This window comes from Neoarius graeffei, chromosome 24 (genome assembly GCF_027579695.1).
Source record: "Neoarius graeffei isolate fNeoGra1 chromosome 24, fNeoGra1.pri, whole genome shotgun sequence".
NCBI lineage: Eukaryota > Metazoa > Chordata > Actinopteri > Siluriformes > Ariidae > Neoarius > Neoarius graeffei.
This window is the reverse complement of record NC_083592.1, coordinates 22,362,396-22,387,960: the sequence shown is the minus strand read 5'-3', so window position 1 is coordinate 22,387,960 and position 25,565 is coordinate 22,362,396. Positions and strand designations below refer to the sequence as shown.

At 43.9% G+C, this 25,565-nt stretch overlaps 1 protein-coding gene across 3 annotated transcripts in view; it reads left to right on the top strand.

Moving 5' to 3' along the window:
* surf4l (surfeit 4, like) overlaps positions 1-21,563 on the top strand; it is a 37,933-nt gene extending 16,370 nt beyond the window's left edge. For 2 of the 3 annotated variants that reach the window (XM_060906892.1, XM_060906893.1), the window contains 4 exons: positions 12,056-12,132; positions 13,345-13,388; positions 13,570-13,756; positions 16,811-21,563. In XM_060906892.1, coding sequence (XP_060762875.1) covers positions 12,056-12,132; positions 13,345-13,388; positions 13,570-13,756; positions 16,811-17,077 — 575 coding nt within the window. In that variant the 3' untranslated portion in view covers positions 17,078-21,563. Of the gene's footprint in view, positions 1-12,055; positions 12,133-13,344; positions 13,389-13,569; positions 13,757-16,810 lie in introns of those variants that run through there. The other variant, XM_060906894.1, reaches the window with a different exon arrangement.
* The last annotated feature ends 4,002 nt before the right edge of the window (positions 21,564-25,565 follow it).

Sequence of the window (25,565 nt, the reverse complement as noted above, 5' to 3'; positions counted from 1 at the left end):
TCACCCGCCCCAACGTGGCTGGCATCCACCTGCAAGGAGAATGGTCGGTCAAACCGTGGTGCTGCTAAAACAGAAGCTCCACACAACTATGTCTTTATAGTATCAAAAGCCTGTTGGCAAACAGAAGACCAAACAAAACTAGCTTTGCCCTTTAACAAGTCAGTCAGTGGAGCAACTACCTCAGAAAAATTCCTGCAGAAACATCTGTAGTAGCCCACTAGCCCCAGAAAACACAGTTCTTTTTTTTTTTTTTTTTTTTTTTTTTGTTACAGGCACTGGATACTGTGTAATAGCTTTAACTTTTTCCTCAACTGGACGAACGATACCCTGTCTGACCACCCGACTTAGATACGTCACCGTCACCCTAGCAAACTCGCACTTTGTGAGGTTGACGGTGAGATGCGCCTTAGCCAAGCGACAGAGCAGAGCCCGGATACGTTCCAGATGAGAAGGCCTAGTATCAGAAACCACCACCACATCATCCAAGTACACTGTACAACCTTCTAGGTCTCCCAGTACGTTGGTCATAAGCTGCTGGAATGTTGCCGGTGCGTTACGCAACCCAAACGACATAATGTTATAGGAATATAACCCAGCTGGTGTAATAAACGATGAAATTTCCTGTGCTCGCGGGGTCAGTGGGACTTGCCAGTACCCCTTCAGTAAATCAAACTTACTCACGTACTTGGCAGAACCCACCTGATCGACACAATCCTCCATGCGAGGCAACGGGAAAGCATCAGGTTTTGTTAACGCGTTTACCTTGCGGTAATTGGTACAAAACCTCAGTGTGTTATCAGATTTAGGAACTGTAAGACAAGGCGAAGCCCAACTGGATAAAGATGGCACCGCAATCCCATGTTCCAACATATACTTTATTTCATCATCTAAATACTTGCGCTTGTCAGGACTAACACAGTAAAACCACTGTCTGACCGGCGTGGCATCACCCACATCGATGTCATGCTCAATAACGTGTGTTTGTGTAGGGACGTCACTGAACAAACAGGTGAACTCTCCAGTTAATTCAGCCAAATCAGTCTGTTCAATGCCGACAAGTGGGCCAACAAAACATCCAGCTTACGCAACGTTTCTGAATTTTTCAAATGACCTTGTAATACAGCGGAATCAGGACAAGGCAACCCATCCTCCAATTCAGACGCCACAACCTGCGGGGCAGAGACAACAGGCACTCTCGCCACAGGACATGCGGGAGAAACATCTTCTGGAGAAGACTTCACTTCAGAAAGACCAGACACACGACAGTAATAAGGCTTCAATAAATTTACATGACAAAGCTGAGTTGCCTTTCTGCAATCAGGGGTAGCTATGATATAATTTAGCTCAGACACTCTTTTCAAGACTTTGTGCGGGCCAGTGTACTTAACCTGGAAGGGCAAGCTGACAGTAGGCAAGAAGGCCAATACCTGGTCTCCCACACTAAACACACGGCGGTCAAACAATGTTTTCATTTTACCCTGTGCAGATGACAGATTTTTCTTTGCCAGTTCCCCAGTCACATACAGTCCATGTCTGAATCCATTAACATGAGGTTTTTTGGTGGTTCTGTTTCTTTCCATTGTTCATACAACAAAGACAGAGGCCCATGCAGAGTATGTCCAAAAAATAAATCTTTAGGTGAAAAATCAGTACTTTCCTGAGATACCCCTCTCGCAGATATTAACCACGGCAAACCATCTTCCCAGTGTCCCCCCATCTGAACACAATAAGCACGCAACAGCGATTTCAGTGTCTGATGTAAACGCTCAAGTGCCCCCTGACTCTGTGCATGATGGGCTGAAGCCCTGTTGTTTCAACACCTGACTGAAAAGATGGGAGGAAAAATTTGACCCTTGGTCAGATTGAATGATTTTTGGAATACCAAAAATAGATATAAACTGTGAAGGCGCACACACTACAGATCTAGCAGTTATTGTGCGCAACAGGTATGCTGCCGGATACAGAGTAGACCAGGGGTCGGCAACCTTTTTGCCATGTAGTGCCAATTAGAAATTTTCTTGTTAGTGTGCCATTCAAATAGGTGGTGTTAACTATGTGTAATTAGACACCACACATTTTAGACGGATATGGATATTTAATGCATTGAGCAAATGTAAAACACCATTGCACTTGTTTTATGCCATTAACCTCACACACAAGGTTTAAGAACACCCCCCCCCACACACACACACACACACATTGGATAACAACATTGCAAGCAGCTTATACAAATTCACAAAATAACATCCAAAATCTTTCAGTAGGTAACAGGCCCAAGTTATTCACAATAAAGATGTAGCAGCCTAATGGAAATGGAACTGATGAATAATAAAACTACAGAAAAAAAATTAAATAATGAGTGTCAGAGAACATTGACAAGTAGCCTACATAAAGTGGCTTAACAATAAACTGCAAATTTGAAGTAGCCTTGTTACAAAATAAATGTTTTGCCTATCAGTCAATGCCCTGCTTCCCCTTACTTAGGCCCCAGTCACACTGCCCGAACTTTGCTGGAGCGTTCCTTGAACGGTAGGGAGGGGGGGCCGAATTTCGACAACGCTCGTCACCGCGCACAAAATGGGAAAAAAATCGAAAACACGGGCGTTGGCTTAGCGGTGCACCGCTGAAGCCGGCGTTGCTTTAGCGTTGGTTTAGCGGTAGCGAGCGTTGGTTTAGCGGTGACGCGAGCGTTGGTATAGCGGCGTTCTGCGCATGCAGGCTTTGGCTCGGCGGGGGTATAAAGTTGGTTTAGAACCAATCATAGCAAGTCTCTCAGCATCCATGGTGATACAGTTTAACTGTAACTTTGAGCAAATTCGATATAGATGAGGTCTGAACTCAACAGCAGCTCGATTCCAAATGAGCTCCTGGTCCATTTCTCCCCGTATTTATAGCCAAATTCTGGTCCCGCTCCGACACCTCTATACCAACGCCAAACCAAAGTTCATCACCGCCATGGATAGCTGCTTCAACGCCCGACACCGTTCCAGCAACCCCGTGTCCGCTCGTAAAACGCTTACAGCCGCTCCACCGAAGTTTGTGCAACGTTTAATCGCCGCCCGGGCAACGCTGGCGAAGCAGCGGTGGTCCAGCGTTCAAGATTTCTGCGTTGGCCTAGCGGACCCAAGCGTCCACGAACTTGCGTCTAGCGGTGCCAAACTTTGACTGGGCGTTGGTGGAGTGGGGGTGAACTTTGCCGGGGTGGAAAATTGCCCCCTCCTCACCGCTTGCGATATTTTGTGCAGCTCAAAACTTTCGGAGCGGTAGGAGGGCCCCTCGAGAAACATCAGCGGTGGCCGAGCGTATACGGCGTTGCTTTAACGGGGGCCAACTTTTGTTAAACGGTGGTGAACGGTTACGAGCGGTGATGAATTTTTTTTCACCACTCCAGGAACGCTCCAGCAAAGTTCGGGCGGTGTGACCGGGGCCTTAGCTCCGAGATGTGGGGATGGCAACTGGTCACTTTGAGTTGGACGCATGCTTCCAAATGGCCCGTTGTCAGACGACTTCGGGAGGGGCAAAGTACATTCTTCATGTGCGAAAATATCTGTTCACACAGATATGTTGATCCGAACACTGACAATAAAGCCAGTGCGATATTGTGAAGACAGTTGAACTTTTCGGGTAAAGATGCCCAGCAGGATTCATTGGCTTTAAACAGCAGAGCTCCTCTCTCACAGTCGCATCACAATATCTTGCCATCACTGCCAAACGTGCCACATCATTCACATCTACGCTTTCGTCAAGCGCAATGCTAAATACCGCTGCATCTTTTATGCCAGTTGTTTGCTGCACCCTTACGTTTTCTGCCATTTCACCAATTCGTCGCTCAACAGTTCTGGCTGATATGGGCATGTCTTTTATTCTTGATTTTATTGTCTCTTTATTTGGCAGCCCCTCAAAAAGACTATCCGAGCTGGAGAGAAAGGCCTCCTTAATGTGTTCACCGTCTGTGAATGGCTTTCCATGTTTAGCTATGCAGTGAGAAATTATATAGCTAGCTTCAGTGGCATTGTTTTTAGCTGAGGTAAAGACTTTTAAAGTGTGGGCTTGCTTCCCATATCTGCACACTGCGCGTGAGATTGATTCATCCCTATCTGCCTGATCTTTGAAAGTCTTTTCGTGCTTTGCCTCGAAATGACGTTTAACACTGGATGTTCGACACACAACAGTTTCAAAACACAACGTGCACACAGCACGGTCCCTCTGAGAAACGAACCCATATTCTTTGGTCCACGAGGAGAGGAAAGCCCGAACTGTCGGCTTCTTTGCCATCTTGGCGCAACTGCTGCATCAAGTGGGCCCGTTTCGTGAGAAATATGGGGAGGGGGAAGGGTTGCCAGATTGGGCGGTTTTAAGTGCATTTTGGCGGGTTTTGAACATATTTTGGGCTGGAAAACGTCAGCAGTATCTGGCAACACTGGGAGGGGGGCGCTATATTGTTGTGTAGTCATGCTAAAAGAGCAGGTTTGCCATGCAACAGCCAATGACTGTTCAAGATGACGTTTGAACATTTTTAATGTGTTGAATAATTAGGTTTGTGTATCGTCGTCAGTGTGCCACTGGAAATTCCTCGGCGTGCCAGTTGTGGCACACGTGCCTAGGGTTGCCGACCCCTGGAGTAGGGGTCCTTACACATTATCGTAAGGAGGTACTCGGAGCCATACTTCGAATGAGGTAATGGGCCCACACAGCCGATTATCAGATGCTCGAAAGGCTGGCTAATAATTGGAATTGGAGACAAAGGAGCAGGTGTGATGTTCTGGTTGGGCTTGCCCGTCAACTGGCATGTATTGCATGTTTTAATATATAAAGCAATATCTCTCTTCAAACGTGGCCAGAAAAAATGATGCAAAACCCTCTCATAAGACTTCTTAACGCCCCAATGTCCCAACTGATCATGTGCCAACTTTAACACAGACTCCCGAAATTTTCCGGGCAAGACAATCTGGTACACAGAGTCACCGATGAAACCGTCGCCATAAGGTACCCACTTCCTCACCAACAAATCATCGTGCACAAAATAACCATGTGAGCTATTTTCCTCCTCCTCAGGAGGGAGCACCTGGTCAGAAGAGTCAGCCTTCTGTTCCGACGCCAGATCCTCTCAAGTGACTTCAAGGGACAAGTCAGACAGTGAAACCATGCACACCTCTGCACCACTGCATTTAATATTCCCTTGTTTAGTGTTAACTTGTGACAAAGCGCGTGTTACCGCACAAGCTGTAAACACTTCAGGAAACCTCACTTCACTCTCATCAGGCTGCTTTTTAACTAAGGGTACAGTAGACACAACAGGAGGGGGTGGCACATCAGGCCACACGCGCCCTCCAGCCACCTCATTCCCCAAAATCAAAGTGATGTCCTCAATGGGCAGTGCTGGGTGCAGCCCTACGGCCAGTTTTCCGGTGAACAGCTCAGAATACAACACCACATTATGAAGAGGGACCTGCAAAACACTCATGCCCATGCTTAACACAAGGACAGAGCACCCAGTGTCACTTTCCTCAGAGAATGGTAACACCAAAGCCTAAATAAAAGAATCAAAAGCAGCAGTGTCGTGGAGTATCCTAACAGGAACTTTTTCTCCATTCCCTACTAACGAAACCAAGCCCTCAGAGACAAAGAGATTGAAGCTTCAATTTTACCTGCTTCACATCAGTCACTACAACAACCGGAGACAACTCGGACATCGACACAGCAAGACACGCACCCTTAGGCTGAACAACAAACCCATTCAACTTGGTCTTTGCCTTCAGTGCATAACAATCAGATCTCCAATGCCCTTTTTTATGACAAAAGTTACAAATCTCGTCTGAAAACCTGAGATGATGCTCTCTGGTATCCGACTTACCAATCGGACTAGAGACATGGACATCACCTGAATCAGGACTGCCACTAAACAGAGTTGCAAGAGCGAAAATCTCAAACTCCACCTGTGTGTCAAAACAGTCATTTGCCAAAACAGCAGCCTCAGCAGCACTAGTTACTTTCTGATTATTTATGTGAGTGGCAATACAATTCGGAACAGAATTCTTAAATTGCTCCAAAACCATTAACTCAGACAGTTTCTCAAAAGTATCCCCCTGTAGCGTAGTACACCAGTGCGTAAAATGAGCAGTGAGATCCCATGCAAACTCTAAATGCGTCTGCTTCTCACCTTTACGCCAGGAACGAAAACGTTGGCGATAAGCCTCGGGAACCAGCTCATATGCTTTTAACACTGCCGACTTCACCACTGAATACTTTTGACTGTCAGCAACCGATAAAGAGGAGTAGGCCTCTTGTGCTTTCCCTGTTAACACACACTGTAACATCAGTGCACTGGCCGACTCTGGCCACTTGCGTGTGTCCGCAACGCGCTCAAAGAAAAAAATGTCTCAGGCTCCCTCTCGCTAAATTTAGGCAACAATCTCAAATTGCCCAAAATATCAAAACAATCAGCAGGCACCGGACCCAGCAACAGGCCTTCCAGGTCATCAGAACCATCAACACCTAATTTGCCACTACGTATTAAATCCAGCTTGCACTGCTGCAGAGACAACCTCGCTTGTTCCGTCTGTTGGCGTATCTTCTCGAACTCCAACTGCTTCCCAAGCTCAGCTTCATACTTAACCTTATCATGCTGTAACTGCAACAGCATAAATTCTTTTTGTTGCTCGAATGTTAAATTACTGGGTGTCAAAACTGACGGAGACAACCCAGTAGTAACAACTGAACCAACTAGTTGTTCCTGGCTCGGCCCAAGAACTTTCATCTCCTGCAGATTAGCCTTAAGGATGGCTTTTACATTGTCTTTAAGGCGTTTATCCGAGATCTCAATATTGTAGTGCTCTGCTATTTTCAGCAGCTGCTCTTAAGTATGTTCAGTAAGTTCTCCGATGGAGACTTAATAAATTCGGCAATTTCGGCCAGCTTAACCAAACGAGAATGAGAGTAGTAATAATAATAATAATAATAATTTTATTATTATTATTATTATTATTATTATTATTATAACTCAGGCTCTCTCAAATCAAGTGTAGACAACACTAGTGAGCGCACCTCTTCTCTAACTGTAACTACAGACCATACTTAACTATCAATCAACTCAACCTAGTCTTCATGCAGTTCCATATGGTGGGTATTTACGCACTAGATACCAACAGCGCAAAAAGGGGACAATATTACAATCTCCCTTTGCAGTTACGGCTGTGCCCCTGAGCAATGCTCCAACCGCGTTTACTGCAACACTACCAAAAAAAAACCAAACCCGACGAACCCAAAAGGATTATGCCGCTTTGCCTATCAGGGGATCGCACTCACAAAACAAAGTCTACACAAAAATTAACACTACTACCCGACACCCCTATAATTAAATTAACACACCAAGAACTGAGCAACTTACCGAATCTCCCCTGTCGCACCGCAAAACCTAACCACTCAAGGCTACATGCTACTCACTAAACAGCGATGACGTCAATTCATTCACACATTACCACGCCATTCACAAATTTTGACTTATTACAACACTGGTTACAAGCCCCCAATTTGTTAGACAGGCTAGAACAGACAACAGGCTAGAACGGACGAGCCCCCAATTTGTCATGACCTGGCTCGTTGGCCAAGACAAAAGACGGGGGAGATGCGCAAACGTTTAAAAATAATTTATTTAACCCAAAATAACACATATCTACTTTATGTATATAAAGTCAGTGGTATCAGTGTGTTTGTTGTTGGATGATTGTGAAGTGTTGAATACAGGATGTTGTAAGGTGCAAAACTAAAAAACAAAAACAAGGCCAAAGCCAACACAAACAAAAGACGTGGTGCCGGGAAGACAAGGAGAGAGAGACTCAACGGGAACCCACAGCAGCCATTTTATGACGTGCTCTCTCCTCAGGTACACCCAATCACCAGGCACTCAATCAAGCAGATGCACCCCATTACTCAGAACACCTGTCAATCAGACCTGCAAAAAACAGGGAGACAGAGAGGAACAGGAAACGGCACACAGCTAGGCCTCCTATGGGCCGTCACATCAGCAAGCCATAACTTGGCAAATATTGAACTGTGAACTTTCTATTATAGTATTTAAAGGTGTCTGGCATTGAAGAATAATTCTTTAAAATTTCATGTATCTTGCATGAATAGTTTAAAAGTAATGACTTATGGAAGTTAGGTCCGTTTTCTGTAGCACGCGTTTCAACAGTGAAATTGGGGCCACGCCCTTTTTTTAAAGCCCCTATATCTCAGAAACTAATGAAGGTACAAGCCTAAAATTTTGTACACTATTTATTGGGCACACTGCCAATATTTCCAGAAAGTATGAAGGAAAGCTGAGATGGTCAGTGGCGAGGCCTCTGGTGATTTCACATGGATTGACCCTTTAGAATTCACTGGTATAATTCAGAATTCATTGTTCCATCAATGATGGCAAGCCGTCTTGGCCCAGATGCAGCAAAACAGGACCAAACCACCAACAGGATACTACCACCATGTTTCACAGATGGGATAAGGTTCTTATGCTGGAATGCACTGTTTTCCTTTCTCCAAACATAATGCTTCTCATTTAAACCACAACATTCTATTTTGGTCTCCTCCATCCACAAAACATTTTTACAATAGCCTTCTGGCTTGTCCACATGATCTTTAGCAAACTGCAGAAGAGCAGCAATGTTCTTTTTGGAGAGCAGTGGCTTTCTCCTTGCAACCCTGCCATGCACACCATTGTTGCTCAGTGTTCTCCTGATGGTGGACTCATGAACGTTAACATTAGCCAATGTGAGAGAGGCCTTCAGTTGCTTAGAAGTTACTCTGGGGTCTTTTGTGACCTCGCTGACTATTACACGCCTTGCTCTTGGAGTGATCTTTGTTGATCAACCACTCCTGGGGAGGGTAACAATGGTCTTGAATTTCCTCCATTTGTACACAATCTGTCTGACTGTGGATTGGTGGAGTCCAAACTCTTTAGAGATGGTTTTGTAACCTTCTCCAGTCTGAGCATCAACAACGCTTTTTCTGAGGTCCTCAGAAATCTCCTTTGTTCATGTCGTGATACACTTCCACAAACGTGTTGGGAAGATCAGACTTTGATAGATCCCTGTCCTTTAAATAAAATAGGTGCCCACTCACCCCGATTGCCATCCCATTGATTGAAAACACCTGACTCGAATTTCACCTTCAAATTAACTGCTAATCCTAGAGGTTCACATACTTTTGCCACTCACAGATGTGTAATATTGGATCATTTTCCTCAATAAATAAATGACAAAGTATAATATTTTTTGTTTCATTCGTTTATCTGGGTTCCTTTTATCTAATTTTAGGACTTGTGTGAAAATTTGATGTTTTTAGGTCATTTATGCAGAAATATAGAAAATTCTAAAGGGTTCACAAACTTTCAAGCACCACTGTATTTCCCTTTGGTTTGCATTAGCTCCACCCAACAGGAAGTCAGCCATTTTGGAATTTGTTTTTAACTATTTTCTGAATACTTTTTTTTTTTTTTTTTTACACTTCTCCTAGGCAGTTCATCAGTTTTCCATGAAAGTTGGTTGGTATAAACTTCAGATGTATGGGATGATAAATTGCAAAGGAATAGTAGATACCTCAAATGAGACTGTTATGGCACCCAGTGTTAAATGGAATGTGGGACTTTCAAATTTTCCCGTATTTTTTCAAGGGGCTTACAGTGGCTGAAAACACATGGAACTTTACTCCAGCAGTTGTCCTAGGATATCTTTATTTGGGTTGATGTTGTAAATCGGCATAGGGTGGCCTTGAGTGCGAGGGGCCCTTTATCGCCGCTAGTGGCTATATTTTCATTTTGCCCCTCGATAAAGCAAGTATGCTTCCATGGACCTGGCTTCCTGCAACACGTATGGGGGTGTCTCCAAAATATATTTTATTTTGTGGATGTTGGTGCACAACCTGAACACATGCACTACCGCTAATGGATAGGTGTATACTGCACCCTCCATTTTGCACATGTGCAGTCAACACGCATAGTGTGTGCAGACACACAATCTGGGTGTTTCACGGACTGTCCGCTGAAATTGAGTTCACACAGTGCGTGGACAGCGCCCACTGAAGGATACTCAGGCCTAAAACCTACATGCTGTATCAAACATATTGGTGAGCCATGGGCCCATGACAACGCCATCTGAGAGAACTGATTTCTCCAGCATCCTTTAAGATGACTGATAAGTGAGTGGACAAAATTCCTTGGAAGGGGCATGAATGCTTTGTGATTAACTGTACCCGTTATGCCAACAAATATTGAAAATCAAGAAAGATCATCTTCCACAAGTAAGAATTTAAGTTCGAACACATTTTTGGGCTTTTTATGGTATTTTGGGGTTTGGGTGTGCAGATTTTCATACTATACACGAAGTCTATTTATGGAACATGTTCTTACATGGTTGCCATTATAATTTATATCTGTGAGGAAGGGCATAGAAGCGATTTATTTAAAGAATTGCATGACACTGGATGGATAGATTGAGCTCAGTACAATGTTTACGTAGCCTGCCGAATTCCAAATCGCTAACCGCAAACTAACTTTAGCGGAAGCACTTCTGCTTGAATGAACAGAATAAGATGATTTCCCCCATTTTCATCTAATTCAAAAACATATATTTAAGAATGTTCTTATCTTGTGATAAGTGTCCGTCACAACAGGAATGACAACTGACACAAGTCACCACAATGACGAGCAAACACCATTTTATTTACAATAATTTTAAATTGAGCAATACTTGGTGATATTTAAAAATATAAAGCTAGTATTTGTGAAGAACAAAGGACAATTCTATCAGAAAACCTTATGATAAAACCTATGACATTCTGACCTGTCATGTCCAGTTTCATTTAGTTGCGTCAACATGGATTTTTTACGTTGTCTATAAACATACGAAAAACACCTCACCGAACACTGACACTCCTGTTTGACATGTTCAGAGTGATGATAAACCCTCTGTTATATTTTTTCATTCTTTCTAAGTGTTATTTCAGTGTTAAGAGATGTACTGTGTTTTCATTAATATAGTCAATAATTCAACATAAGTAACAGATAAACAATACATAGCATGTCCTATCTAGTTATGAGATATCTATGGCTGTGCCAATGCCTTTTAAAAACTAAACTAAAATGAGTCAGTTCATCAAAATAAAAATTTACAGGGGTGATAGCGTTCCGGCGCCGCGCCGGATTTCCGGCGTACCGTGGCTGGGGGAAAAAAAAAAAATCTAGTTCGCCCATTGTCCTGTGTCATTCTGAGATGCGCAGATAGACAGTAAAGGGAATTCCGAATTCCCTTTACTGTCTATCTGCGCATCTCAGAATGACACAGGACAATGGGCGAACTAGATTTTTTTTTTTTTTCCCCCAGCCACGGTACGCCGGAAATCCGGCGCGGCGCCGGAACGCTATCACCCCTGAATTTAACTATTTATGTACTTGTAACACCAACTAAAACTAAACTGAAAGACAAAACCAAAACTAATGAAAATTTCTAAACTCTAATAACTCTGGTTGTTACTATAGAAAGAATAATGTATTCAAACTAGTGTTAAATATATTTTCCAGCTGGAACTACTGTCTGAGCCATGCTATTGTATAAAAGTAGCATAATTAGGGTCCTCGGCAACCAGGGATGCTATCAAGCTAGTTAACATTAGGTTAAAGATTATATTGTGTAAATCAGTTGCCAAGTTTGCTAAAAAGTCAGCTAAGTCAGTTGAACCTGAAACTGCCTGCACTTCAAGTGGTCTCACTTTCTCAAAGCAGCTTTACCGAAATCTTAAACTATATTGTAGGTACATGAAAGTTTGCCTTCAATAATAAATTAATAAAAGTAAAATATTTGAATACTATTTTTAAAATGAGCTAAAAAATTATGTAACAAATTAATATAGCATCAGATGTGATTTCCTGATCACTTATGTACTTCAAAAGCAGCTAAATGTTACTTTTCTTTGAGAGAAAGTGCTGTTCTTTTAATCCTCTGTTTCAGACTGTCATCTTTATATAAATGAATATTAACTGTATTGTATTTAATCTATCTGCTTCCAGGTGGTTGTGTATTGATCCTGAGCAGGAATTTTGTGGAGTGTGCCTGTTTTGGATTGTTTGGAATCATTGGACTGCAGGTGTGTTAAAATTATTGAGAGACAGCAGTTTCCATGCTCTTTTTGAAAAATACCTATACAGGAAATGCAGGACAGTTGTGTCTTGCTAAGTAACAAAGTTAATTAAGTAAGCTTAGTTAACTATGTTAACTCAGTAAAGAGAAACTACAATTTTCATTGTAACCTGTTCCACAATTTGTAACGTGAATCACACTCTTGCCGTCCTTAGATTTGACTAATGCCTGTGTTCAGTCTTTGAAATATATAATTAAGGAAAACAAACTTGAGGAGACGGACTTGTGTTGGTGTGAAGCTTCCTTCTTCTACTGCTTGATTTTAAACTCTGTTAAGGAAGCACTTCTTTCAGGTTGTCAACTCAATTAGCAAAAGCAGGGCAACTTCTGTCATTACTACGGGGCAACAGTTTGAGTCTATGCAGTAGCCATGGTTAAACCACCAGGGGTCAGATTTACCTCCAGTCAATGAGGAATAAAATGCATGGGGCTTTCTGAAATGGGAAAATGATGAATGGAGGGATGATGTGATGCAACCAGACAGGCAGGTGTGCCGTTTCCACCCCAAACTTGATTCCTTTCAAGTTATAGCATGTGTTTAAGTCATCTTATATCACAGCAATTTGCTAAGGTGTACAATTTTTAGATTATTAAAGAATAAAACAAACATATCTTTTTATACTTAGACAAAACAAGATTCACTGTCATCATTTATGTGAAAGTAGCTATAAGTAGGTTTTTTTTTTCCCATGCTAATAAAACAAAAATGTAACTTAACATTACCAAGTTAAGTTAAATTTACCATTACTTTCGTCCTGAAAACTGTCATGTTAGCAAATTTTAAAGGTATAGATAAACTTTAACCTTTCCAGGAAACTAAATAATAATCTCTTCATAAGAAAAAAATAGCTTTAACAATTGAACATGGGTTTTTGTTTTTTTTTTCCTCCTCTGACATCCATTTATTCTCACCATGCAAGTCCTTGTATAAACAATGCCATTGCATAAAATCCTGTGTTAAACATCACCATCAGACCAGTTAGAATTGGCAATTTAACCTAATTTAATCAAAAACTTAGAATGTGGTATAAGGCCCATTATCACATTTGACATGTCAGCAGTATTTGATTGATTGAACACATTTATGTGATAAATAGAATAAGATGGGTAAATGATGTGAAAGTCTGAGACTATATTCATTATGCTTGTGCTGTTTCAGACTATTGCCTACAGCATTTTGTGGGACCCAAAATTTTTAATGAGGTGAGTTCAAGTCAAGATTAAAACAAGTCTGAGTATCACCTCCCCATTACTACATTTGTATTTAAACTCCATTCCCATTTATGCACGCTCTCTCTCTCTCTCTCTCTCTCTCTCTCTCTCTCTCTGCCTCCCCCCCCCCCCCCCCCCCCCCCCCCACACACACACACACACACACAATAAGGAACCTAGCACTCGGGGGCGGGTTGCTATTGCTGCTGGCTGAGTCACGCTCAGAAGGCAGGAGCATGTTTGCTGGTGTGCCCACGATGCGAGAGAGCTCTCCTAAGCAGTACATGCAGCTGGGAGGACGTGTGCTACTTGTGCTCATGTTCATGACCCTGCTCCACTTTGATGCCAACTTCCTCTCTGTGAGCACGCACAAGCTCAAAATCATTATCTTTCTTCTTGTTCCATAATGTCAGCTGCAGTGTACTGATTAAATTAACAGATACCGTATTTCTTTTGGTCAGATGAATGTGTTTGTACATGCTGCTGTAGTACAGTTCTAAAACTTGGACAATAATGGCTGCTGTTTTAAGTGAAAATTAGGTCCATGTTACGAAAATCTAGTAATGTTTTAGAAAGTAAAAACTTCAGATGGAATCAAAAAGACGCATTTTCAAAACACAAAATAATGGAAAAAAATTGTAATTATTACACTGACCTCATTAGACAAGAAGCCTTTATCACACGTACACTCAAGCACAGATTTAAGCACACAGTGAAATTCCTCCTCTGCATTTAACCCATCTGAAGCAGTGAACGCGCGCGCACACATCCCCAGAGCAGGGGGCAGCTACAGTTGTGGCCAGAGATCTACATACAGTGACATGAATGTCATGGCAATATTTGGGCTTTCAGTAAATTCTTTGAACTGTTCTTTTCTGTGGCAGAATGATTGTACATCTTTTAATAAAAAAAAAATACTAAAATTTGGTTCAGAAGTTTTAATTTTCTTTGGGTCTTCTGAAATCAACACAGGGTCAAAATTATACATATAGGGTCAAAAATATACACTCACTTGGATTATTAATTCAGAGCTGCTGAAACTTCGAAAATGTCTCTTCTCTTGCCAAGGCTGAGGTCTCTTAACTTCCTGTTAGTGATCATGATTGACTACAGCTGGTAGCTTCTTCTGTGCCTTCATAAAAAGAGTTAATTTACAGTACTCATTGAATTGACCAACACACAATACAATGGGAAAGTCCAAGGAGCTTAGTGCAGATCTGAAAAAGAAGATCGCAGATGTACACAACTCAGGAATGTCTCTTGGAGCCATTTCAAAACAACTGCAAATTCCAAGATCAGTTCAAACAATTGTATCCAAGTTATTGAGGTGTACTTTGCCAAGCTGCTTTGCTTCAAGAAAACCCAAACTGTCACCCTCAGCTGAAAGGAAATTGGTTCGGATGGTCAGGAACAACCTGAAAACCACCATGGCACAACCCTGCCATGAACTGGAAGCTGATGGATTACTGTCTACAGTTCAGATCACCATGGACTAAGAGGCTGCTATCCAAGAAATAACCCCCTGCTCCAAAATTGACACCGTCAAGCTTAAAGTTTGAAGCTGACCACACAGACAAAGAAAAAAGCCTTCTGGAGGATAGCTGTATGGTCAGAGGAGACAAAGATTGAGTTGTTTGGCTGCAATGATCACCATGTACAGAGGAACACTGTACCAACTGGTGGTGATGGAAGAATCATCATGCTCTGGGGCTGTTTTGCTGTCAGTGGAACTGGTTCATTGCACAAAGTGGATGAAATCATGAAGGAGGACTACCTCAGAATTCTTCAGCATAAACCATCAGAAACTTGAACACTACTTGGGAGTTACAACAGGACAATGAACCCAAACATGCATCAGAGCTGGTTGTAGAGGATAAAGCAGGCCAACATTAAGCTTAAGTCCCTGACTTCAACCCTATCGAAAGTAAATGGACCATGCTTATAAGTCAAGTCTATGTCAAGAAATTTGTTCAATTAAAAAAAAATTAATTGATCTCTACCAATTCTGCCATGAAGAATTGTGAACTATCCAACCAGATTTCTGCCAGAAGCTTGTTCATCTCATCTCATCTCATTATCTCTAGCCGCTTTATCTTTCTACAGGGTCGCAGGCAAGCTGGAGCCTATCCCAGCTGACTACGGGCGAAAGGCGGGGTACACCCTGGACAAGTCGCCAGGTCATCACAGGGCTGACACATAGACACAGACAACCATTCACATTCACACCTACGGTCAATTTAGAGTCACCAGTTAACCTAACCTGCATGACTGTGGGGGAAACCGGAGCACCCGGAGGAAACCCACACGGACAAGGGGAGAACATGCAAACTCCACACAGAAAGGCCCTCGCCGACCACGGGGCTCGAACCCAGACCTTCTTGCTGTGAGGTGACAGCACTAACCACTACACCACCGTGCCACCAAGCTTGTTCATGGTAAACAAAAATGTTTGGTAAAGGTGAATCTTGCAAAGAGACATTTTACCCAGATATTAGGTGTGCTGTATGTATATTTTTGACCCTTTTTATGTATAATTGTGACCCTGTGTTGATTTCAAAAAACCCACAGAAAATTAACTTGTGCACCAAATTCTAGTGGGGTGTTTTGTTTTTTTTTTTTTAAGATGAATGCTGTACATTCTGCCACAGAAAAAGAAACATTCAAAGAAATTTGTCAGAGCCCAAATATTGCCATGACATTCATATCCAAGATGATATTCATGTCATGTAAACTTCTGACCACAACTGTATGCTACAGTGCCCGGGTAGCAGTTGGGGGTTAGGTGCCTTGCTCAAGGGCACTTCAGCCCAACCTTCAGGCCATGGCTGCCGCATGTTTTTGAACTGTGGGGGAAACCTGGAGCACCCGGAGGAAACCCACGCAGATACAGGGAGAATATACAAACTCCACACAGAAAGACCCCCCATTGGGGCCTTTCTGTGTGGAGTTTCTATAATGAGCCAAGTCAAGTTTATTTGTGTAGCGCTTTTAACAATAGACTTTGTCACAAAGCAGCTTTACAGAAAATTACAGAAAATATACTTTACAGCTTTAAACATGAGCTAATTTTATCCCCAGTGAGCCAAGATAAGACTCTAGCATCAGGATAGATTAGGCAGGTCCGAGGAGCAGAAGAGGTGAGCCTCTTACTGGTTTCTCAGGATCATGAGGTGTGCTGTTAACAGACTCATAACAGCATTTATCAGTGCCTTTGGACCAGTGAGAAGAGAAAATTCAACAGCACTGTGCAAAATAGTATTTACAAAGTATAATGTAACCTAGGTTATTGACCAATATGCGTCAGACTTGTAATGATTCGTATTGGTTTGTATGAGCATAGAAAACTCTGCGTTGGTTTGTATAAGCATAGAAAGCTGTGCATTGTAGATGTCTAATTTTTTCATGTCTTGCAGATCTTACAGAATTTGGTGGGCACGGCTCTAATAATCCTGGTGGCCATCGGGTTCAAGACGAAGCTGGCTGCTCTTACTCTGGTTGTCTGGCTCTTTGTCATCAATGTCTATTTCAATGCCTTCTGGACCATTCCAGCTTATAGGCCCATGCACGACTTCCTCAAGTATGACTTCTTCCAGACCACATCTGTGATCGGAGGTCTACTGCTTGTGGTAGCACGAGGTCCTGGCGGAGTCTCTATGGACGAGAAGAAGAAGGAGTGGTGAGACTGGGCAAAATTCAAATGGCTCTCTTGCTCACTCTATAGTGTATTCTCAGTAGTAGTTTTCATACAGCATTATCCCTCAAAGCAAGTGCACTATATAGGGAGTGATGAGCAGTTTGAGACATGGCCTGTCGTGAAGGAACCCAGAAACCAACCCCATGACTCGCTCTACTTCTGCAGCCCAAGCACTGTCTCACTTTTCTGTGGTTTCAGTGTGTTCTTCATTTTTACGGGCACTTTTAGGTGTTTTTTTTTTTTTTTGTCATATTTATTCACAGAATATATGGCCAGACCTTGTTTTTCATCCCTGTTGTTCACATAATCATTACAAGTCTGCGATTATTGTTACAACATTTTAATAATACTAGAATACACCATCTGTTTGTGGTGCCAATCACAGTCCACCAACCAAAGAAATGTTAAATTTTCTACTTTATTTTTGTATTCAAACAACTGTGGTTGTTCTGGTGTTATGAGCCCTGGGCCCTGTACTACGAAGCGGGTTTTCTGGCTTACCAGGGTAACTTCGAGAGTAACTTGATCACGTGCAGCGTAACTTCCCGATTAACCCATACTACGAAAGTTGGCTATGTTCAAACCGAGGTATGCTGCCATGGCAACTTACGCTGCATCTCAAACCTGCTCGTCTCAGGTTATGTTCTTGGTTAACCCGAGGTTTCCGATTAACCACACCCTTTTTAAACACCACCTCTCCACCGACATTTCCTCTAGAGACAATGCCAGCGTACCTGGATGACCCGTGCGATATCGGGGCGCAGATTAAAGATGGGATTTATGGCTCTTTGATCGCATCTTTGTGATCCATTCTTTGAAAAGAGCCGTTCGAAAGACTGGCTCATTTGGCTCTTTTTAAATATTTATTCAGTTTTAAGAAGACAGCGTCTAAAGAAGCCAGATCCCTCTGCTTAGACAGTGACATCAATGTTTCTGGACATACCTTTTATTTTAAGCAACCTAGACTTACATTATTGTAACCTCTAAACACTCATAAATAACCATTAAAAAACAATGAGGGCTTCAATGAATGTCCATCCAGAACGGCTTTTCTGTAAAAAAAAAAAAAAGAACCCACTCAAGAACATAGTTATCAAGAACGCAAGAATATTTTATAGAAAAACACTTGTTTTACAAAAATATTTAAGTCTGAGATACAAAATAGATAAAACTACAATAAATAACACAAGAACTAGTTATCACACAAGAACATTTTAATAGAAAAAAACAAACTTTCTATATTAAAAATATTGAAATTGTAACAAAAATAGATACAACTATAAACAGTCAGATAAATAGATAGTTATAACAAGAACACAAGATTATTTTAATAGGAAAAAACAAACTATTAATGCAAAAAATATATTATTATTAGAAAAATAGATACAACTAGACAAACAGATAAATAAATAAAATACACAAATAGAACAAACAAAATGACGATAGAATAAATTAAATGAACGTCCGTGCAAAGTAGTTTTCCCACAATATTATCATTAATATCACACAACAACATTATAAACTATATACAAAACAATTTGAACTAGGCAAACAGATAAAACTTGAATAAATAAAAGGCAAATGAATGCTTGCTTGCACGCGCGCACACACACACCGTTATGAATGATGTTTTTATATTTCATTTTCACCTGTTGCCAGGTGCGTTTGGCACTGCTGTTGCCTCTGAAATGTTCACAGGACATACACCAACTTAGTCAAAGGGACTGAACAGTCAGTCATCCTAATTCATGTGACTCGTGCACATATCAGCTTAAGTAGGCTACTCCATGAATTTACCATACCAAATTTTATTCAGGATTTTTCGGACATTAAACAAGCTATATATGACTGGGGCCACGTCGAAGGACCATTTTCTGTGACTTGTGATTGATCATGAAGCTTTCTCTCATCCTATACTTCTGTTCTGGAACATGTAGAAGGGAGAATGTACTTGCGCATTTACCCGATCGGCAATTCGTTGCCAACATGCTTGCCGCTCCTTATTGGCAGCCGCTGTGTTAGATTTTGCTCTTAATGTTGTTTTGAACTCCTCGTAGCTTTGCATTATGACAGCGCATTCTTCCTCCGTGAAGTACGGCGACCGTGCCATTGTGAACAGTGGTGATTTGCGCTGATAACCTCCCCTTTAACGTGAACGCGCATTAACCCTGATTAGGTTAACACAGGTTCAACAAATCAACTTCATAATTGGCGTCGTAGTACCGTTTAACCCCAAACAAGATAACCAGGTTTTGTCAACCCCGGTTTAGCGGGGGAACCCTGGGTTACTTCTGGGTAGTTTGACCTCCGTTCGTAGTACAGGGCCCTGTTCTGTTTGTTTATACACAAGTTATAATAACATCAAAGTTTTTATTGTTTGGCCTTGTAAGATCTAAGTAATGGGTACTTTTAATGGGTAAGGAATAATGGATAAGTAAAGTAAATAATAAGTAATGGGTATTAGATCATCGTTGTTTGAGTGTATATATGGTTACATTGTGTAGGGCTCAGTGTGCATGACTGCTGACATCATTACAGCTCAGAAGGAGCTAAGACAGGGGTTTTCAAAGTGTGGGAGAGTCAGCCCCCCCTTGGAGAGCAAATAAACAACAGCGCCCCCCCTACACTTTTTGTTGTTGCTATACTTAATGTTCCATTCGTATTTTTAAAAAATGGTTGTTGTACACATTTTTTTCTTTTTCACATTTTAAACATCTGTGCTTTTTAAAACATCTTGTTTTACACATTTTAAACATCTCATAGCATCATTAGCGAGCACCTCTTGGCAGACAACACACTGTGGCAGTGGAGCATCTTAGATCCAGTCCATGAAAATCCAAACTTTAAATAATCGTGGTCATAATTCCTTCTTTTTTCAGTCCCCCCCAGGATTCCACGGGCCTTTTTTGTGATTGTTGTGGGCTAAAATGTCTGATGTTGCGGGGGGTTTTCCAAAAAAAATTGCGATGAAAGTTGCGGTGTTTCTTAGGTTTTAGTTGCGATTACATTGCGGGAGGAAGTGAAAGTTGCGATTTTTCTCTTTTTGTGATTAAAATTGAGTGATATGTTAAATATTAAGTTATTACTGAAAAACTATTGATTAAAAAACAAAGACACTGAGAAATGGTCCTATAACCAACTTTACCAATATAAAAGATTACCAGGACTACAAAAATGCAGAAAAATAGGCTTTATTTATCCAAATGCACCTGTTGGTTCAAAAGTTAAAGTGCAGAGAACCTCACAGCACAACATGAAGTTACCTTAAAATATAATATAAATGCCTCAGCTTTCATGTAAGAAAAAAAACTATTAATACTAGTACTGTGTGCAGGCAATCTCTCCTGAAGACTAAATTAAACAATAATTATAAACTAATAAAATAAATGGCTCAGGCTTCATAGAAGAAAAAAAACAATTTGAACAGAATCTCAGTATGATGCTGAAGCTGCCTAAGCAATGGAAAATAAAATACCATTTTGGCAAAAATGTTGGCATCCATTACTTTCTTGTATTAAGTAAAAAAAATTAAAAATAAAGTGCACATAGTGCTTCACTGTAAACATCACACACTTTCAGCAACAGAATTTAAGCCTACATAAACACTGACTCACACATCATGCAATGTTGCCAGATACTGCTGACGTTTTCCAGTCCAAAATATGTTCAAAACCCGCCAAAATGCACTTAAAACCAATCTGGCAACACTGCGCGCATGCTGCTTCGCTTGAACGTAAACACGGAAGTAAGGCGGAAGGTAGTTTGTCGACGTCACCTCAAGACGACGCCAACGATTGGTCAAATTTGCGGGAAAGTTGCGGTGATTGGATATAATTGTAACACCGCCCTGAATTCGCGGGGATTGGTTGAATTTGCGCTGAAGTTGCAAATCGCAACATCCTGGAGGCTCTGGGTTTTTTTGCTTGGCCCAAACTCTGTCTCCTCACTCACTGTAGCTTTAGGTACTAAAAATCGATCCATTTTGTCTCTGGTAAAGGCTCCTCATGTTGCGCCCCCCCTGAAGAACTCTGGCGCCCCCCAGGGGGGGCGCGCCCCCCACTTTGAAAAGCCCTGAGCTAAGAGATTAATGTATTGTTAAAACAAAGTTTGGGTTGTGGTCTAAAAATAAAAAAAGGTAAACTATATAATCAATGACCACCCTTAATGGCCTTAATGACCCTGAATTTTCACACTATTCCAAGGTAAATATGTTTTTATGTCAGTATATGGCATTGTTAACTGTGTGTAAACTGTCATGTAGCTAAAGTTTATAGAAGCTGATAGTATTTTTCAAGCAAGCAAAGCAGGAATTTTAAATAAATGGAACCCTGTGATTTGTTATGCAGTGGGGTGGGGTTTTTTTTTCCTCTTCCCCCTTTTTGTACAAAAAAGTGCAGAAAATGTTGGTTTTCTAAGTGTTTTGAGCATCTCATACATGTTTTGATAAAGGGAAAATAAAGATGCAAAAATGAGCAGTGTTTTTGTCTCATCTCATCTCATTATCTCTAGCCGCTTTATCCTTCTACAGGGTCGCAGGCAAGCTGGAGCCTATCCCAGCTGACTACGGGCGAAAGGCGGGGTACACCCTGGACAAGTCGCCAGGTCATCACAGGGCTGACACATAGACACAGACAACCATTCACACTCACATTCACACCTACGGTCAATTTAGAGTCACCAGTTAACCTAACCTGCATGTCTTTGGACTGTGGGGGAAACCGGAGCACCCGGAGGAAACCCACGCGGACACGGGGAGAACATGCAAACTCCACACAGAAAGGCCCTCGCCGGCCCCGGGGCTCGAACCCAGGACCTTCTTGCTGTGAGGCGACAGCGCTAACCACTACACCACCGTGCCGCCCCAGTGTTTTTGTTTAGTTGAATATTGCACAATGAAATGGTACATTATGTATCAGTCAAAAGTTTGGACCCACCTACTCATTGATAGGGTTCTTCTGTATGTGGACCATTTTCTAAACTGTAACACAATACTGATATCAGAACAATGAAAGAACGTGTGGACGTGCGTGTGTGTGTGGGGGGTGGACATGTGGGTGTAGACACGTGTGGGTGGGTGTGGACATGTGGGTGGGAGTGCGTGTGGGGACGTGTGTGTGTCTGTCTGGGTGTGTGCGTGTGGATGTGTGTGGGGGGGCGTGTGTGTGTGGGCACGTGGGTGTGGGTGGACGTGTGTCTGGGGACGGACGTGTGTGTGTGTGTGGACGTATGCGTGGGTGTGGATGTACACATGTGTGTGTGTGTGTGTGTAGGCGCGTGCGTGTGTGGATGTATGTGTGTCTAGGGATGTGCGTGCATGTGTGAACGTGTGTGTGTGTGTGTGTGGGGACGTGTGTGTGGGGGGGACATGCGTGCGTCTGGGGACGTGTGTGTGTGTGTGGGGACGTGCGTGTGGGGACGTACATGTGGGGTGGCGTGCGTGCGTGTGGGGACGTACATGTGGGGTGGCGTGCGTGCGTGTGGGGACGTACATGTGGGGTGGCGTGCGTGCGTGTGGGGACGTACATGTGGGGTGGCGTGTGTGCGTCTGGGGCCGTACATGTGGGGGGGGCGTGCGTGCGTCTGGGGACGTACATGTGGGGGGCGTGCGTCTGGGGACGTACATGTGGGGGGCGTGCGTGCGTGTGGGGATGTACATGTGGGGGGGTGTGCGTGCGTGTGGGGATGTACATGTGGGGGGGTGTGCATGTGGGGGGGCGTGCGTGCATCTGGGGACGTGCGTGTGTGTGTGTGTGTGTGGGGACGGACGTGTGTGTCTGGGCGTGTGTGGGGACGGACGTACACACGTGGGGACGGACGTGTGTGTCTGGGCGTGTGTGGGGACGTGTGCGCGCGCACGTACACACGTGTGGGGACGCGTGTGGGTGTGTGGGGACGGACGTGTGTGTCTGGGCGTGTGTGGGGACGTGCGCGCGCGCACGTACACACACGTGTACACACACACGTGTGGGGACGCGTGTGGGTGTGTGTGGACGTGTGTGTGTGTGGGTGCATGTGTGCGTGCGTGTGTGGATGGATGCGTGTCTGGGGACGTGTGCGTGCATGTGTGGGGGGGACGTGTGTGTGTGGGGGGTGCACGCCCCCACACATGTCCGTACACCCACGCACCCACACACCTGTCCACACACCCACACACCTGTCCACACACATGTCCACACACACACGCGCGCGCGTACATTCACACACACGCACGTCCACACACGTGTACGTCCCCAGACACACGTCCACACACACCCATGCCCCCACATACGCATGCCCCCCACACGCACGTACCCAGACACGCATGCCCCCCCACACGCGCGCCCCCCCACACACGCGCACGTCCCCACGCCCACCCACACACGCGTGCGTGGGGGGGCATGCGTGTGGGTGGACGTGTGTGTGTCTGGGTACATGTAGGGGGGGCATGCGTATGTGGGGCATGGGTGTGTGTGGACGTGTGTCTGGGGACGTACGTGTGTGGGGACGTACACGTGTGTGTGTGTGTGGACGTACGTGCGTGTGGGTGGGTGTGCGGACGTGTGTGTGTGGGGATGTGCGTATGTGTGAACGTGCGCATTCGTGTGTGGGAACATGGGTGTGGGTGGGCGGGAACTTGTGTGGGGACGGGTGTGTGTGGGGGGGGACGCGTGTGTGTGGGCGTACGCACGTGTGTGGGGGGGACGCGTGGGTGTACGCACGTGTGTGGGGGGACTTTCCATGCCACTGGATTTTGCCCCAGACCTGCCAAGGACCGTGTGGTGGCTGTCCGTGCACCAGCCTCCCCACGTTAAACAGCATCATGCACAAGCGTCCTCTACAGAAAGGGATTCCACCCTACCATCCAGGATTAAAGTCCTATGGCGATCAGCAAATGGCGACGGGGGCAGGACTGTGTAATCTAGAAGCCCCTAGTCATGAGCTGGCACATCAGGCGGTGGGTGCCAGATACAGTCGCCGGGCTCCTGGACCAAGGCAAAGGAGCCCCTCGGCAGCTGCACCCATGACTGAGCAGCCCTATTTAGGATCCACTCTGCTCACCCCTCATGGGGAAGGGGCTAGAAAAGGTGCCCTAAAAATAGCTTGCCTCACACCACCCAACTGGATTACCGCATCCAGAGGGAACACCATACTGCAGTCAGAAACACAAGCAAATAAACTTTGGAGCCTGGAATGTGCGTACACTGATGGATTGCACCTCCAGTGACAGACCTGAGAGACAGACTGCCATCATTGCTAGAGAACTACTAAGATGCCGGATTGACACAGCAGCCCTTTTGGAAACCCGGCGGGCCGACGAAGGGCAACTGAAGGAGGAGAAGGGAGGTTACACTTTCTTCTGGAAAGGAAAACATGCTGATGAGCCTAGGATCCATGGGGTTGGTTTTGCCATTAAGAACCAGCTCGTCAGGCATCTCTCTGAGCTTCCCGTGGGGATCAGTGAGCACCTCATGACCATCTGCCTGGCCTTGACCAACAACCAAACAGCGACTGTAGTGAGTACTTATGCTCCTACCCTAGACTCTGATGTGGAAGAAAAAGAGACCTTCTATGCCTGCCTAGACCAAATCCTGTCTAAAATCTCCAGGGTGGACAAGATCATCCTCCTCGGGGACTTCAATGCCAGGGTTGGCCGGAATCAACATCTCTTGAAAGGCACAATAGGAAAGGAGGGCATGGGAATATAAACTCTAATGGAGTGCTGCTTCTAAGTACATGCGCTCAGCACAACCTCGTAGTCACCAACAATCCGTTTCGGCAGAAAAACAAGCTCAAAGCATCTTGGAGACACCCCCGCTCTAAGAAATGGCATCTCATTGACTGTCATTGTAAGAGCCAGGGATCACAGTGACGTGAACATCACAAGGGCCATGATCAACTCGGATAGCTGCTGGACTGACCACCGCCTTATCCGTTCCACAATGTCCATCAAACTTAGAAAAACAAGGAGGGTTCAAAAGAAGCAGACCAAACGAAGGCTGAACCTTGGCTGAATGATACTGCCATCCAGCAGCAACTTCAGGACTGCCTTGGGAAAAGCCTTCAGCAAGAGTACCCCGACAACATCGAAGAGCACTCCGACAACATCGAAGAGCACTCCGACAACATCGAAGAGCACTGGGGCCTTCTCAAATCCACCATCCTTGACTCCTGTGAATCCACCCTTGGATATAAGTCTAGAAAACACCAAGATTGATTCGATGAGCACGACACAGAGATAGAAGATCTTATCTCCAAAAAACGAAAAACCTTCCAGGCCTGGCAAAATGATACAACAAGTGAGGTCAAAAGGATAGCTCACTCTAGGGCTAAGGCTGAAGTTCAGAGTTGGGTGAGGGAACTAAAAAAACACCTGGTGGACTGAAAAGGCTCTGGAACTCCAAAGACTTGCAGACTCTGGAGACACGAGGATTTTTCAGTGCTACGAGAGCCGTTTATGGCCCCAGCCACCATGGCTTAAATCCCCTGCACTCAAA